This window comes from Aquila chrysaetos, chromosome 24 (genome assembly GCF_900496995.4).
Source record: "Aquila chrysaetos chrysaetos chromosome 24, bAquChr1.4, whole genome shotgun sequence".
Classification (NCBI taxonomy): Eukaryota; Metazoa; Chordata; class Aves; order Accipitriformes; family Accipitridae; genus Aquila; species Aquila chrysaetos.
This window is the reverse complement of record NC_044027.1, coordinates 18170389-18184461: the sequence shown is the minus strand read 5'-3', so window position 1 is coordinate 18184461 and position 14073 is coordinate 18170389. Positions and strand designations below refer to the sequence as shown.

The 14073-nt window shown below is 40.0% G+C and overlaps 1 protein-coding gene across 11 annotated transcripts in view; it reads right to left on the bottom strand.

The window, feature by feature from the left end:
• Positions 1-876: 876 nt before the first annotated feature.
• Positions 877-14073, bottom strand: part of CNTRL (centriolin) — a 37603-nt gene continuing 24406 nt past the window's right edge. For 6 of the 11 annotated variants that reach the window (XM_041119603.1, XM_030000927.2, XM_041119604.1 and 3 more), the window contains 19 exons: positions 13794-14002; positions 13423-13615; positions 12906-13036; positions 12630-12770; positions 12384-12510; positions 11727-11891; positions 10780-10939; positions 9957-10072; positions 8636-8853; positions 8071-8228; positions 7733-7806; positions 6862-7050; positions 5668-5893; positions 5148-5353; positions 4685-4849; positions 3269-3544; positions 3103-3165; positions 2321-2524; positions 877-1989 (listed from right to left, as the gene is read on the bottom strand). In XM_041119603.1, coding sequence (XP_040975537.1) covers positions 1891-1989; positions 2321-2524; positions 3103-3165; positions 3269-3544; positions 4685-4849; positions 5148-5353; positions 5668-5893; positions 6862-7050; positions 7733-7806; positions 8071-8228; positions 8636-8853; positions 9957-10072; positions 10780-10939; positions 11727-11891; positions 12384-12510; positions 12630-12770; positions 12906-13036; positions 13423-13615; positions 13794-14002 — 3120 coding nt within the window. In that variant the 3' untranslated portion in view covers positions 877-1890. Of the gene's footprint in view, positions 1990-2320; positions 2525-3102; positions 3166-3268; positions 3615-4684; positions 4850-5147; positions 5619-5656; positions 5894-6861; positions 7051-7732; positions 7856-8070; positions 8229-8635; positions 8854-9956; positions 10073-10779; positions 10940-11726; positions 11892-12383; positions 12511-12629; positions 12771-12905; positions 13037-13422; positions 13616-13793; positions 14003-14073 lie in introns of those variants that run through there. The other 5 variants (XM_041119605.1, XM_030000931.2, XM_041119606.1 and 2 more) reach the window with 4 other exon arrangements.

Here is a 14073-nt window from a genome sequence, read left to right as displayed (position 1 = left end):
CAACAGGGACTGCTGCTGTTCTTGCTCTGCACCTCGGGCGTGATTTTCCATCCACCCCAGCAGCTGGCCTGCAAGGCTGCCATGGGTGCTTCTGCAGCTTGGTCCTTGAGAAAAGCACCTCACTGAACTGGGGGAGGAGGAGTGTGAGCACTATCCAAGATTATGCAAGAATTCCTTGTAGTGATGGTATTTGTGCTTAACCTTTATGATGGGCCTTAAGTGGTAAAAACCTACAGGCTGCTCCCAAGAGGAGGGCGCCTGGTTCTTCCAGAGCCCAGACCTGTTCCTTAAGCTCTTAACAGGCCAGGGCTGACTCCAGTGTTGTTTATTCCCAGTGAAATGTGACACAGTTGCTAGGTGATGCTGCACAGAAAAGGTTTATATTAATCCTATGGATGAGAGAGGGCAAGACTGAGACTGATTTCAAAGCCTGTGGGGATGGAAAGGGGCGAGAGGGCTGGGAAAGGGTCACTTGGTGCAGGTTTCCTGGTGGGTGATGGCATGTTCTTCAGGATGTGGAGTTGTGTGTAGTAACATCTCCTGTGCTTCACTGGGCCTTGTTCCTGCTGCCTGAAGGCTTTACACAGTGGTTTTTCCACTACTAATTAAGAGCAGCTTGCTTGGAACTTTGTTTATGAGCCCATTAACCATAGCCACTTGCTTCAGAAAAGCAATGCAGCTAAGCTGAATGCTTACCAGCAGTAGCCAGGAAATGTTACAACTACATAAATACTGGTATTGGAAGAGCTTCACTTCCTGCAAAAGGGAGCCACAGAGGTCAGAGCATGGTACTGCTGTCCTAATCCAGGCCTGCATATCCTTGAGAACAACTTTAAAAAAAAAACCAAAAAACAAACAAACCCAAAAAACTATGGATAAAAGCAAGCATCAATCACTGAAGTTTATTTTAAGGAAGTACTCAAAAATAATTGTATTTAAAACATCCATGCATTTGACAACAGGTAAATGGACAACTCTGTCCTTGTGACAAGTTTTCTTCAAAGTGGAAAGTGACAAATGCACTTAAATAAAAGGGGGTGTTTAGGGCACATTTAAAGCCACATTTAAAATCATTTTTAAAAACACTTATATACACATAAAGCTCAGTTATTCAATCGTACAAAAAACTTCACAGTACGGAGCAGGCCCTGCAGCCAGCTGTTTGTTAGTGGTGGCAAATGCCTTTTTAGAAAAGGCTTGCAAAACTGAGGTAGAAGTCTCCGAAGGTGATGGCAGACGGCAGAGCCACGTGCGCCGGTCGGGCCTTGCCTGGAGGGGAGCGGACACGAGCGGCTCTGCCCTGCGCTGAGGGCGGTTGCTGTGGCCTGGCCTGTTCTGGCTGTTGCACAGCACAGGCGGCTCTTACAGCTGAGGGGAGGCTGCTAACGCCTGCTGCCTGGCAGCTGCCTAGGAGCAGCTGTAGACAGGCTTGAAGCATTTCTGCTACTGTAGGGCAGCTCTTGAAATAATGTATTTTTAACTTGAATCATTGCAGAAGAACGCTCAAGTACCAGGCCAGTATTGTAACGAGCTGTAACCGAAATCTAGATGCTAGGCTGTACATTTATTAAAACCAGAAAAGCATTACTGAAAGATGAAGGGTAGCAGTAGCTTAATGTTTAAGTTGGTCAACACAGTAGTAATTTCTCATGTCGGATGAGAGTTTACAAGCAGCTCTCACCCACAATTTGTTTAAAAATACACATCCAAGTGCCAGAACAGCATCAAGCGCTAGGATACCAACCACAGGAATGCTTTCACTGGAAAGGTCTGAGAACCCACACCTGCCCCTGGGCTACCACCACCTACAACCCGCAAGCCTCAACCTTCAAGACGCTCACGACTCAGTGAAGTTCCAGCTGGGCTGAAGTCACGTCTCGCCGCTGGGCTTTACCGAGAAATTCCTCGCGAGCAGGAACGCAGTGTCTGCGACACCACTGCGAGACCTGCCGGCCGGCTGGGGACCTGGGCAAGTTTTGTCAGAGTGGCCTAGAAAAGGCAGTAAAAGTAAGTCCAAGTAAAACAATTAGTGTCTTCAATTAGCAGACACACATTAGTCTTTAAAAAACAAAGGAAAATATGGATTTTAAATAATAAAATACAAAGCTTAAAAAAAAACAAACCCCAAACCCTTTGAGGAAAACATACCAAACAAGTTAGCTACTCCCAGAGTAACGAAGTGTACGGTACAATCACCTCACCTTCAGAAAACCCCTGCCATGCCTCTAAGATGGTGAGCACATGGCTGCAGTAGACTACCCATGAGCTAAAAATTATTAAAAAAAAGAACCAAGAATTCCCGTACACAGTGGAGTATTACCTGTGTTTTTGTTAAATTCAGAGCGCCATGAAGAGATACGAGACTTGAGCTTTGGGCTAGAAACAGAGAATCTGAAGAAGTGCTGCTGACTAGGTCATCCAGTGCGTCCACCTGTCGCTTCAAGCTGTGAAGGGTGCCTTCTGTTTGCCGTTTTCCTCTGATTAATACTTCTACTTGCTTGGACATGCACTGCCGGAGCTGAGCCTAAATAAAGCGTTGGTTCTATTTATATGCAGCTAGTGTAGTTTTCAAGACTGTATTTAAAAAGTCTGATGACCTTAAAGTCAAGCCATAAGGGACATGCTGTTAAGAGTCTCAAACCACAAGCAGATGGCAATGGGTTTGTGAATTGTTTTTAAATAGCTCACCTCCTCCCAAGTCAGAAATAAGCTGCATTTCTATAGCCTTTATCATGAGCTGCTTGGAGAGAGAGCAACAGGTACGTTCTAACTAAACTTGGCCAACACCTGTACTTAAAATGATCACAGGCACTCCAGAACTGTAATTTGTTATGTTGCTAATACACCATAATATGATGTAAATGAGGGAATCTTGTTAGAATACTCAAAAATTCAATTAACTGTTAATTATAATAATTCATCTTGATATAGCATGCAGTTGCTAGTCTTTCTTTTACTGTTCCCACCCAAAGACATGCTGTGGCTAGTCATTATGTACAGAGTGGAAGGGTCAGAGCTGGAGAAGGATCCCCCTGGGCTGTTTAGATGTTTTTAGAAGAGACCCAATGGATGCGTTAGTGTGACTGGGAAGAGACGCGCCACCTTCAGCCGATCTTCGTGATGCTGCAGTTTTTCTCGGAGAGCCTCCCCACGCCACTGTTCATCCTTTTGGAAACAAAAGCACATGCAGCAACTGAGCGTTACAAGTACCCATACTGACATGCTCTGCTGCAGCACGAGTAGCAAGTACTTTTTGAAAGCATTTTACCATTAAGAAGACTTTAGAAAAATTCAACTTTTCTTCCAATGAGAGGAGTCTTGTGGCAGCAGCAGCAAATGGACCGGTCTCCTCTAAGTTATCCAACTCACACTGCAGATTTCCCCTTACTTCAGAAGATGCTTCCAAATCTTCCAATGGCTCTGGAGAAGATGGGCTTGAAGATTTAAACCCCATCCTAATTTCATCTTCAACCTCCAGCTTAAGCAACATCGCTGCATTCTCTATTTCCCTTTGTCTCTTTTCCAGGTCTTCTTGAGTTTTAACCTACATCATAGAACAGCATCACCACTTTGCCATCAGGTTACAAATGCATCATCAGTCCAGAGGAATCTTCCTGTGTAACTGAACAAGGCTCATTTCTGAAATGCTTACATTTTGACTATTGCACTCAGAAATCACAAAACCTCTCAACAGATGCAGCCCTAACTCTGACATTAACTTTGCCTATGAAGCCCCTCAGATGGTAATAGAGGCAACTAAAAAGTTACCAGGACGCAACTTGTTAACTTAAACCTGTTCATACTCTGATCTTGCATAGTCTTCCTTGAACACTTCCTAGTTGCTAACAACATTCTTCTCTGAAGGACCCAATTTTTAACAGACTTGGAAACAATTTATAAAGGGTTTACTAAAGGATTAGGAGGAGTCAGACAACCTGGAATCACCTTTTAAAGTGACTACAAAAGAAGAAAGTGCTGGGCCAGGTTGGCAGAACAAGTTATTAAATGCCTATTGAGTAGCTTTGAAGGTTGATAACATTTAGTCAGTTGACATAACTAGAGTCATAATTTATGCAAGTGCCTATTACCAAACCTTAACGTAAACAGGAGCCAAAGTCCTAATTCTTGACTGAAGCGTTGCCTAAATTGAGCGGCCAGCAGATGTTATGGTGCGTTTGCTATATATCTTGGGAGCATCCAAATCCAATTACTCTTAAAGAATAGCTAAGACTAGTCCTCTCCACCCTCAGCCCACCTCCAAAGAACACAGTCTCTTTTTCAGGCATTGTTTTAGTGGGCGAGAGGGGTTGATCCATTTGCACTGGCCTAAACAGTGCCTGCAATTCCCCACCACGTGATGGGAAGGTAACCAGGCAGTTGTGCCACTCTGCCATGGCCTTCAAGATCTGAAGAGTGAAATACTGCTGTAGAGCTTGGCAGCCCTACGCTGAGAACTCCACACATGACTGACTGGCTGGAGTTGGTTTGTTAATTTTTAAACTGGGATTACTGAGCTGCCTGATCCTACTGATTGTTAACAAAGCTTAACTTCTCCCAGATTTGGGAAAATCGCATGGCAGTTTTAAGTAGGTCTATTTCTAATTGTGATACAGCAGACAGGAGAAGATTCAAAACCAATACAATATGAACTTGTCTGGAAGACACAGCTTTCCCTCGAACCCACCTGTATTTGGCTACTCAGATATACCTGGGTTTGGAGATCCATATAGTCCTGCTGGATCTGGCCAAGGTCCTTAATAAGGTGCTGGGCTCGTTCACAGTCATTGCGTGCTACTTGTTCAGCAGTTGCTACATCACTCTGCAAACAGTTATTTTCATGCTTTTGTTCCTAGGAAAATGCAGAAAGATCGCCTTTACTGTGAGCATCCACTGCAGAAAAATGAATCAAGAGAACCCACATAACACAATTTTTTCAAGTTAAAAGGCAGAAACAGCATTAACCAGGAGTAACTAGAGGTGTTCTGCAGCACAAGCTGGAAATGCCAGAGTTTGGTTGCCTCAAGTTCTGTCTAGTCACAAAGTTAATGCATTACTTTGTTCCTTCTATGATAAAAATGCATGTTCGACCATTTTGCTTTTAAAAATAACCCAAATCCCCAAACATTCTCCCCTCAGCCAGAACTCACGTGCAGTTTTCTTTCAAGCTGCATGCTCTGTGTTTTCATTGCTTCTTTCAGAGTCAAGATTTGTTTTTCAGCTTTCTTCCTCTCTGATGTTATCTGATCTTGGAGATGGTTTAGCTCAGCCTTGGAGACTTCCAGTTCTTTTTGAAGAGACTGTATTTCTCTGTTTTTTTGTTGTAATTGTAATTCTTTTTCTGAGAGATGGTGTTCTGTAATTAACATTTTTTAAAAACAATCCTGATTAGCAGAAATGTAAGTATCTTGGCATATTTCATACACATTAGATATTTTTCAAACACATTAATCTGCTGAGCAGTGGTCTGTAAAAACACTGACACAGGTAAGAAGGAACAGAACAACAGCTGGCTTTAGAATTTCAGTTCTTTAAGCACATCAATTTAAGGATCAAGAGTTGATCCACGTGCTGCATTAGAAACCAAGCCAGATTAACAGAAATATTTGTTGGTTTCATTAGACTTAGAACCCAGAGATGGTAACAATTTCTTTGTGCACTGAATCTTACTGCTTTTTCTGACAGTTTCTTCAAGTGCTGCACATCGGGACTCCTCCTCTTCCAGCTTCCTGAGGTTTTCTTCTGCCAGCTTTACTTTTGCTGTTGCCTGCTCCAGTTTCTTTTGTTGATCTGTTAGTTCCTTTTCCAATAGGATTTTCTGATCTTTCACTTTAGCAATACGTTCTTCCAGTTTTTTTCCTTCACGCTCTGAATTTTGCTTGAGGCAATGAAGAATCTGCCAAAAAAACCACCACTTCAGGCTTTAACTAGTACCAATCTAGAACAAACACCACGACCAAAAGACATTATAGAAATTAAAGCAGCATAAATTGGAAAGAACTGTAGTCTAATACTCCCTACTGACTAAAGTTTATTAATTTTTCTTTCCTCTTATTTTCAGTACAGCTCCCTCAGTTTTTCTTTTGGTTAACACTTTGTTGAAACTCCTCAGCCAGTGTAAGTTGATTTTACTACAGAAATATATGATTAAGCCCTAATTTTCAGGAACAGCTATGGGCTTTGCACAGAAATACCACAGAAGAGAGGAACAAAAGCTAGCTGCCAATAGCGATCCACTCAAAATCTAAAGGAAACTTCAGGATAAAAAAAAAAACTGAAATTTTTTTTGTTTAGTTTTGGAATTATGGAATGCAGGTGGAGTTCAGTTTTGATTTGTCCCTCCTTCGCTTGAAATCCATTGTATCATTTCAGGTACTCTACATAGTTTGCTCATCTCCCAGCAGAAATCAACAGCATGGGAAGAAGTTCTCTGAACTACATCCAGCCACTGTATCTTGGCAGCTGACAAAACAGAGTTACAGAGAATAACCTGTACTAGTCCATCTCCTCACCCATATCAGCTACACCAGCAGCCAAGATACAACACTGCACAGTGCCTTCCAGTACACTAGCCCTTCTTGCACTCAGTGGTCCATACTGATTGTACAGCAGTTTTGTTATCAGTTCCATCTAAGATGTCCCTGCCAAGAAGGAAGACACAGTCCTTTGTTGTGACACGCTAGTTTTCCCTAAAATATAACTAAATGTTGAAGCTTTTTGTTTACTGCTATTCCTCTAAAAATAAGGCTTCATGGTTTTTTTTAAAGCACTGGTATGTTACTTGTAAACTTGCACCCAAAACTTTCTGGCCTGCATTATTTTTAGAGGTCAGGAGAAAGTGAGGGAAGGCGGCAGGCCCATTACCGCTTCTTGTTTGGCTAGTTCTGTTTCTTTCTCTTCAATCTCTTTCTGGAGCTGCTGCAACTGGTTCTCCCTCTTTTTCTGTCTCTCTTGGCAATCCTTACGTTTCCTTAAATACTCTAGGATATCTTCTTTCAGAGTTGCCTGCTCTCTAAGCAACTCATCCTGATGCCTTGCATTATTTTTCAAATCCTGTAATATGAAACATAAAATCAAGTGGCATAATTAGCTGGTAAGAGTAACAGCTCTCTGGCTAAAAGGCTTGCATTTGAAAGAACATCACTGATCACCCCTAATCGCACTGAAGATTACCTTCCATTTAAACCAGACACTGAGTAAATTAACACAATAGGAACAACCAGATAAAAAGCTAGAAGATGCTGTTTTGTTTTGTTTTTAAAGTATCTTCTTCCTGAAAAACAATGAACTAGGGTCTGGATTGTTTTCTAGAAAGAAGATAAATTCAAAACCAAACAAATCCACAAAAAACCTGCAAACCCCCACCAAACCAAAAAAAACCAAAACCAAAACCAAAAAAAGCCAAAACCAAAACCAAAAAAAGCCACACACTCCAATTTGGCAATAACAATCTGACTAAGAATGTCATCACAGTTGCCACTTAAACAGAAAACGCAAACCGGAAATCTCATTTGGTTAGGCACCTACTGTAGTCCAAATCTCTCAAAACTCAGCAAGAGCAAGGCAATAAACTAGCCATTGTTTATTAGCTCTACAAGGGTCTGATTTTGAGCTAGGGTGCCTATATGAAAAACAGGTGATGGACTGTCAACTGTTGTGCTAAATGACACCCCTCATTTCTGTGCAACAATCTACTCGCTACCTGAAACTAAGTACATATTTCACCAAAACTAACCTGTTCTACCAGTTGAAGCTGTTGCCTGGAGTCACTTAATTCTTCTTTCAGTGTTTCTAGTTCTTCCTTTTTTTCTAGAAAGATATTTGGCCACAGAGATTATCAGTCAGCAATGTGAAACACCTATACAAATAAATTTAGCGCTTTTCATAAATGAAGAATAAACAATAGAAAAACAGTTTCTAAGATTTCCATCTTTTCAACACATTAAATACTTTCTGCCTGCAGATATTTGAGCATGTTGGATATTTAGTATCATACAGTACTGTTATAGTGTGTCTTTTAACACAATTTCTCTTAAAATACATTACAGTTTAAAACCAAAAATTGATCTTTACCTTGAAGATCCTTCTGTACAACAATAATGTCTCCATTCAGTGATTTTTTTTGTTTGTTCAGTAGATCTACCTCCTGCTGCAGGTTTTTAACATCCAATTCCATTTTTTCTACATTGGACAATGCAGTTCTGCTGCTATCTTCAGCAGCAGTTAAGTCTCTGTAAAATGTGAATACATATTCTTGGTTTGTTGGAAGTACTTGGTGAGGAATAAAAAACAGCTGCATTTCAATAAAAGTTCTCTCAGCTCAAGGGGATGCTACCTAGTAGTCGTGACAGCAAGACAGCTCTCCTGTTCCAAGACTTAACATTTTGCTTTTCGTAACATTTCTCATTGTATTGCCATGACATAACAAATGCTGTTGTGTTTATCAGCTCCATTGCTGAATATTTTCTGTAAGTCCGCTGTAGACATGTTTGAAATAAAACCTCCAGAGGATAAGACACTGCATATTCTGTATAATTGGGCACCTCAAAGTTATAGCTGTATTTTTACTTATGATAAACAGACATTCAAGGCACTTCCCATCACTTCTGACCTTTGCAGAAGAAATATTCCCCCCCACCTTCTGGTTTGTGACAACTTCTTTTCCAAACTGCGACAGTCTTCTTCAAGCTTTTCCTTTTCTTTATTCAGAGACTCAATATTATTTTGCAGAGTGCGCATTTGAGAAACCAGATGTTCATTTTCCTGACGGTCTTTCTCAAGTAGTTGTTCCTGCCAATCTACTTCCCCTTGCTGACACTGAAATAATCTCTGAATATTCTCCAATTTTAACTTCTCCTACAAAAGAGTGCATTGTGAACAACACATTTATGTGGTCAAAAAGCAGAACAAGTTATTAACATCTTTAGCTGCAGCAGTTTAAAAACCTTTCATTCACAGAGATGATATGCAGGCTAGAGTGCCCTCTATAACTACTGCATTGTAACAGGGATAACTGCTTAAAAGCCCAAGATTAATTTGAGTGCATTTATGATGAAGTTTATGATCAATATGAGCACAAGGACTGGAAGACAGTGGTGCAATTCTTTGTTTCATCATAGTTCAACCACCATTTTTCCCCCCTCCATAAGAGTAGCATATCCCTTCATCGCAGGGCTTTTGAGCGAATGACCACTTTAAGAGCTGCAAGATGCTTAGGTAATGTAGTAAGGTGACCACTTTAAGCATGGTAATAGAAAGGTACCACAGGTATCAACTAGTCCCTTCTTCTCCCTGTCCTTCACAGAAAGAGTGCAAAGAGAAGAGGTAGGTAGTCTTTTAAAAGTAAGCAGCAGGTACTATCTGTTTATATATGCTTATAAATGCTCCCTTAGCAAAGACATTTTAGATTTTATGGAATTGCACAACTGACTAAAGGAGGGCTGTCCTGGACTCTGACCTAATAATCTTTTAACTACTATGAGACTGCCAAAGGGATACTGTTGGTCTCTCTGCCCACTGGTAGCAAAGTTGAATGTCTGTCTGTGTTTGTCAAAAGGAGAAGAGACTAGCTGAGCTAAAGTACCTTTTTAATGGTAGAGAAAATAATCCAGCTGAGTTAGTAAACTGTCTTCCATACTTACTCTTGGCAAGTGAGGACACAGACAGAAGCCATATAAAGACTCCAGAAGCTAATGCTAAGAAAACAGTACTCATCGTTCTACAGCCACAGAAGAGCCTTCTGTCTTTTTGCCCTCTCTCCCTCATATGCACCAAAAAAATCCCATTATTTTAAAGGGCCTAAGCAAACTTAAGACTTGTCTTTGATAAGCTGAAATCAGACTAGAAACTGATTTGATTTAAAAGTGTAGGGACTCTGTTACCCAGATCTTAACAGAACTACAGAAAATATGCAGATGTCTTCTTCCAGTTACTGTATTAGCTACACAAGAAATACTTACTTCTAGAATTGTAACCTGAGTTTTTTTGAGCTCGTCAACCTTTTGGTCATGTTGTAGTTTCAAAACTTGAAGTTCATTATTCTCAAGCTCCAGCATTTCCAGAACATGTTTCAGTTCTAGCAAGGTGAAAGAAATAGCACATCAAATGCATTCTATTTGCAGAAAAAGGCACCAAGGAAAAATTAAGAGACAGTATACTGATATCATCCCTGTAAAAACTCTTCATGTTTTCGATTGTTGTGTCAGACCCACCAGGTATTATGCTGTTCTACCAGCAAGTTGCTGGTCCCTAGGTCTCCTGCTCTTCCTGCCCCCTAAGGAGTTATTCTGGGACAGAGTATCTGACCAATAAACAAAGTATTTCAGAAAAAGTACAAAAGTTGCAAACTGCCCCTGCTTATACTTGCCACAATCTGAGGGATGTAACTGCTTGGAAAGAGATTCCTCCACTTCCCTGCACATCCCCGTGTTTAATTCTTCTTCTACAAATGTGGCACAATTAGCTAATGTCTCCTAACCACACAGTGCTCAAGTGTGAGCTTAACTGATCAGTCCTGACAACAGATTTGTTCACATTTCTCTCTGGCATGAAAAACTCCCATCGCAAATACAAAGCAGCATAAAGCATTGCCTCAAATTAAGCAAAGGGTATCTGTCAGCTCTGTATAAACTACAAGAATTACAGGGAACTCTTTCTCTGCAGTCATTCCCAATTTTTTTAAAGGAATGAGGAACAGAAGACTGCAGCGATGTACAACTAAGAGCTCAGAGTTATTTATTTCCAATCTGCACAAAATAGTATCTAGTAAAGCCAAAGACACACCTATCTTATGCCGGGTAATTTGCCCAAGTATTCCTTGAAGGTTTTCTTCCTCTTTTCCAATATCCTTCTTTATGAACAAAAGCTGTGCTCTTTTCTCATTAATCTGGACATCCAGTTCTTTCCTCTCAACGTTAAGCTCTTCCAGAAGTAGTTTTATTTCCTGTGGAAATATATCAGTGTTACAAGGAATGACATTATTTGCCATTTTAAATAAAGTTTTCCTTTAAATAGAAGTTCTCAATATTTATAAAATTAAAAAAGTCTGTCAACAATATTCTGGTCAATTTAATTCCAGAGTTCATAGTTACAGTTAATGATGTAAACAAACAAGAAATATGTAATATTTAGGTTGCTTGTTGTCAATTGTTTGTCTTGCTTGTTGCCAATTTATAGTAGTAATCTTGCAAAAATTCTGATCTACAACTCTGACCACAACACCGTCATTCAAGTGAACAACAGGTAAGCCTTAAAACAGAAAGTCAGACAAGAAGCCCCCACAAAATATAACTAACTTTGATACTTTGTTTTTATTTCAGAAAGAAAGGAAGTATAGAATCCTTTCCTAAGTAAATGGGGATGGAGACAGGCAGCTGACTTAGGCCAGCTTTGTGTTTTACACACACTGATCAGCCTGATTTGCTCTAACAGCTGCTTGTCTCAGCAACAGTAAGTCATTCAGAGACTTCTATTTAATATAATTTTGTTCTCAAGGGACCAATTCTGTTAGTATTACTGGACCTCGGGAGTTCTACTTATTTGTGCATCTGGACCAAGCTCTTAGTCACACGAAACTGTAAACTTGCTTGTTCTGTTTTTCCATGAGTTTTGGGAGGTCGTAGAAAGCAAAACTGTTTTTGTAGAAACTTTATGGGAAGTTTTTGATACTTCTGTTCTTTTTACTGTTCTTCAGAGATACAATGAATTGAAAACTCATTTGGAAAAGTTACTCTTATTTGGCGTAGTTTCTCATTTGCTTCAGCCTCTCCACCTCGAAGAGCTTCTTTGAGGTCACCTTTCTTTTGAGAAATACAGTCTTGAAGGACACGGAGCTCTTCTTTTCTTTGATTTAACTGTTGCTCCAGAAACAAAAGCTCTTGTTGCTGAGCAGTAATCTACAATGTAAAAGTTTAACAGAAGAAGCATCTGAAGGCTTTTTTATTTTTGTAGCTACACACATGCACAAGAACAAGTGCAGTACACTGTTCCCTGCCAGAGACTTAGTTGAATTGCATAACACGTAAGGATCCCATCAGAGCAATGAGCTTCATTTGCTAAACCTGTATAATAAAGCCAATACTAAAGACTAAGTTCTGCTCTGGGCTGTGCAGTCCTGTACCTCAGAGAGTTAAGTTTCTTATTCTGAAATGCAATAAGGACTGTCACAGAGACCTCTGCAGTAACATTTGTTATGCAGAAATGCCAGTGAGATTGGGATCATACTTATCATGAGACAAACCAAGGACAATTCAAACCACTGATATTAAAATAAACTTAAGAATTAAATTCTGCAGACAAGGCAGTTCAGAACTTGAGACTCTTCTCAGCTTTCAGTTACATCAAAACCAACAAAATGGATCATCCAGAGTTAATAAGATAAGCCTTACCTGATCCTTCAGTCTTTCCAGTTCAGTTTTCTTGCCTTGAAGAAGGCTTTCTGCTTCTCTAAGGATTTGGAGGTGATGTTCTTCATTACCTTCTGCAACTTGAATATCTCCTTGAAGCTTCTGAAGACTGACAATGAGGATAAAAACATGACTCAGAAGAAACAAGAATACCTTAGGCAGTAACTTACTGCAGTAGGATGTCTTTATTTTATCTAATACAGTCTATGGTAAATTAAAAATACTTACCTTTCAGTTAGCATTTCTATCTTCTGGTTTAACGACTGGAACTCAGAGTCTCTTGCAGCCACCATTTTGTTGATTTCCTTCAAAACACCTTCTTGTTCCCTCTTATGCTGTTCTACATCCCTTGTATCTGCCTGTAATAACCTGAAGAAGCATTTATGCCTTTTCATATTAACATTTTAACAGCTCTCCCCCTCCAAAAGCACTATCTTGATATCTGAAAGAATCTTGTTTTTCTCCTCATCCCCATTTGATAAAAATTCACAAAAAAAAGTGTACCTTAATTGCTGATCTGCTTTCACAAGTTTAATGGCCATTTCCTGAGCCCTTCGCTCTAGCTCCTTTCCCTCAGTTTCAGTACGGGACAAATGCTGTTTGGCATGATTGTACTTTTGAATAGTCTCTTTAGTCTAGAGCAAAAGTTGAAGATTACTGAGACAATACATTCCCATCTTACGCTTTCCACATCCCGAACCTGCAGGTTAGCTGTCTAAAGATGACCTCCTCCTGGCTTGAGTATTCCACCTGAGCTTTCTCCCTCTCTATACCATGAAGTAGAACTTTTTCCTCTCACTTGTCCAGAGCAGAAAAGCTTCCTCCTCTTTGGCAAGGACTGAAACATTTTCTTTTAGCACAGGTTTCCCACGACTTCTATTTTCATATAGAAGCATTTTAAGAGGCTTCAGGTTATCAAAGTGAAAATGAACTGCTTAGACAAACAAAAATCCTCTGCTTAAAACTGTCTTAATGCAACATGCAAATCCTTCTGCACTTAAAGAGTTACAGCTTTACTTACTTTCCCCCGTGTGCTCTCAAGTTCCACTTCAGCTTCTGAAAGTAGCCTATCTGCCTCTCTAAGCTCTGCTCGTCGTTTCAGAAGAGTCTTCTCTATACATTCAATTTCATCTGCAATATCTTCATGATGCTTAAGAGACTCTTCTAACTGCAAATCCACAATAAGGTTGTCAGTATACCCTTGAATAAAGTCCCTAAAAGGTCAGGAAGAAAGACAGGGAATTAAAATACAAAATGCCAGAGGCCCGGAGCCTCCTGAAGTTCTAGTCCATTTACATTAATTGTAAACGAGTCAAAATTGATTTTTATTGGAAAAATATTTAGGTATTTCCACATGCTTACGTTAAAGGCATTCTAGTGCAATATTCTTACTTGTGTTTGTTATGTTTTTGAGCTGCTTGTCGTAGCTCTGCTACTTCATGTTCCAACTCCTCTCTTTCATGCAGAAGTTCTTCAACGTTTTGACGCAATTTTTCCACCTCTTTTTTACATTTATGCTCAGCTGCCTCTGACCATTTATCTTTGTATTTCCGAGACTTTAAATAATACACGGTGTCTTCTAGCCTTGAGACTTCACTCTCCTACATACAGGAAATAGAACAACAAAATCCAAGACCTATTTTCTACTTCAGTCCTCCTGAGACACAGGAGC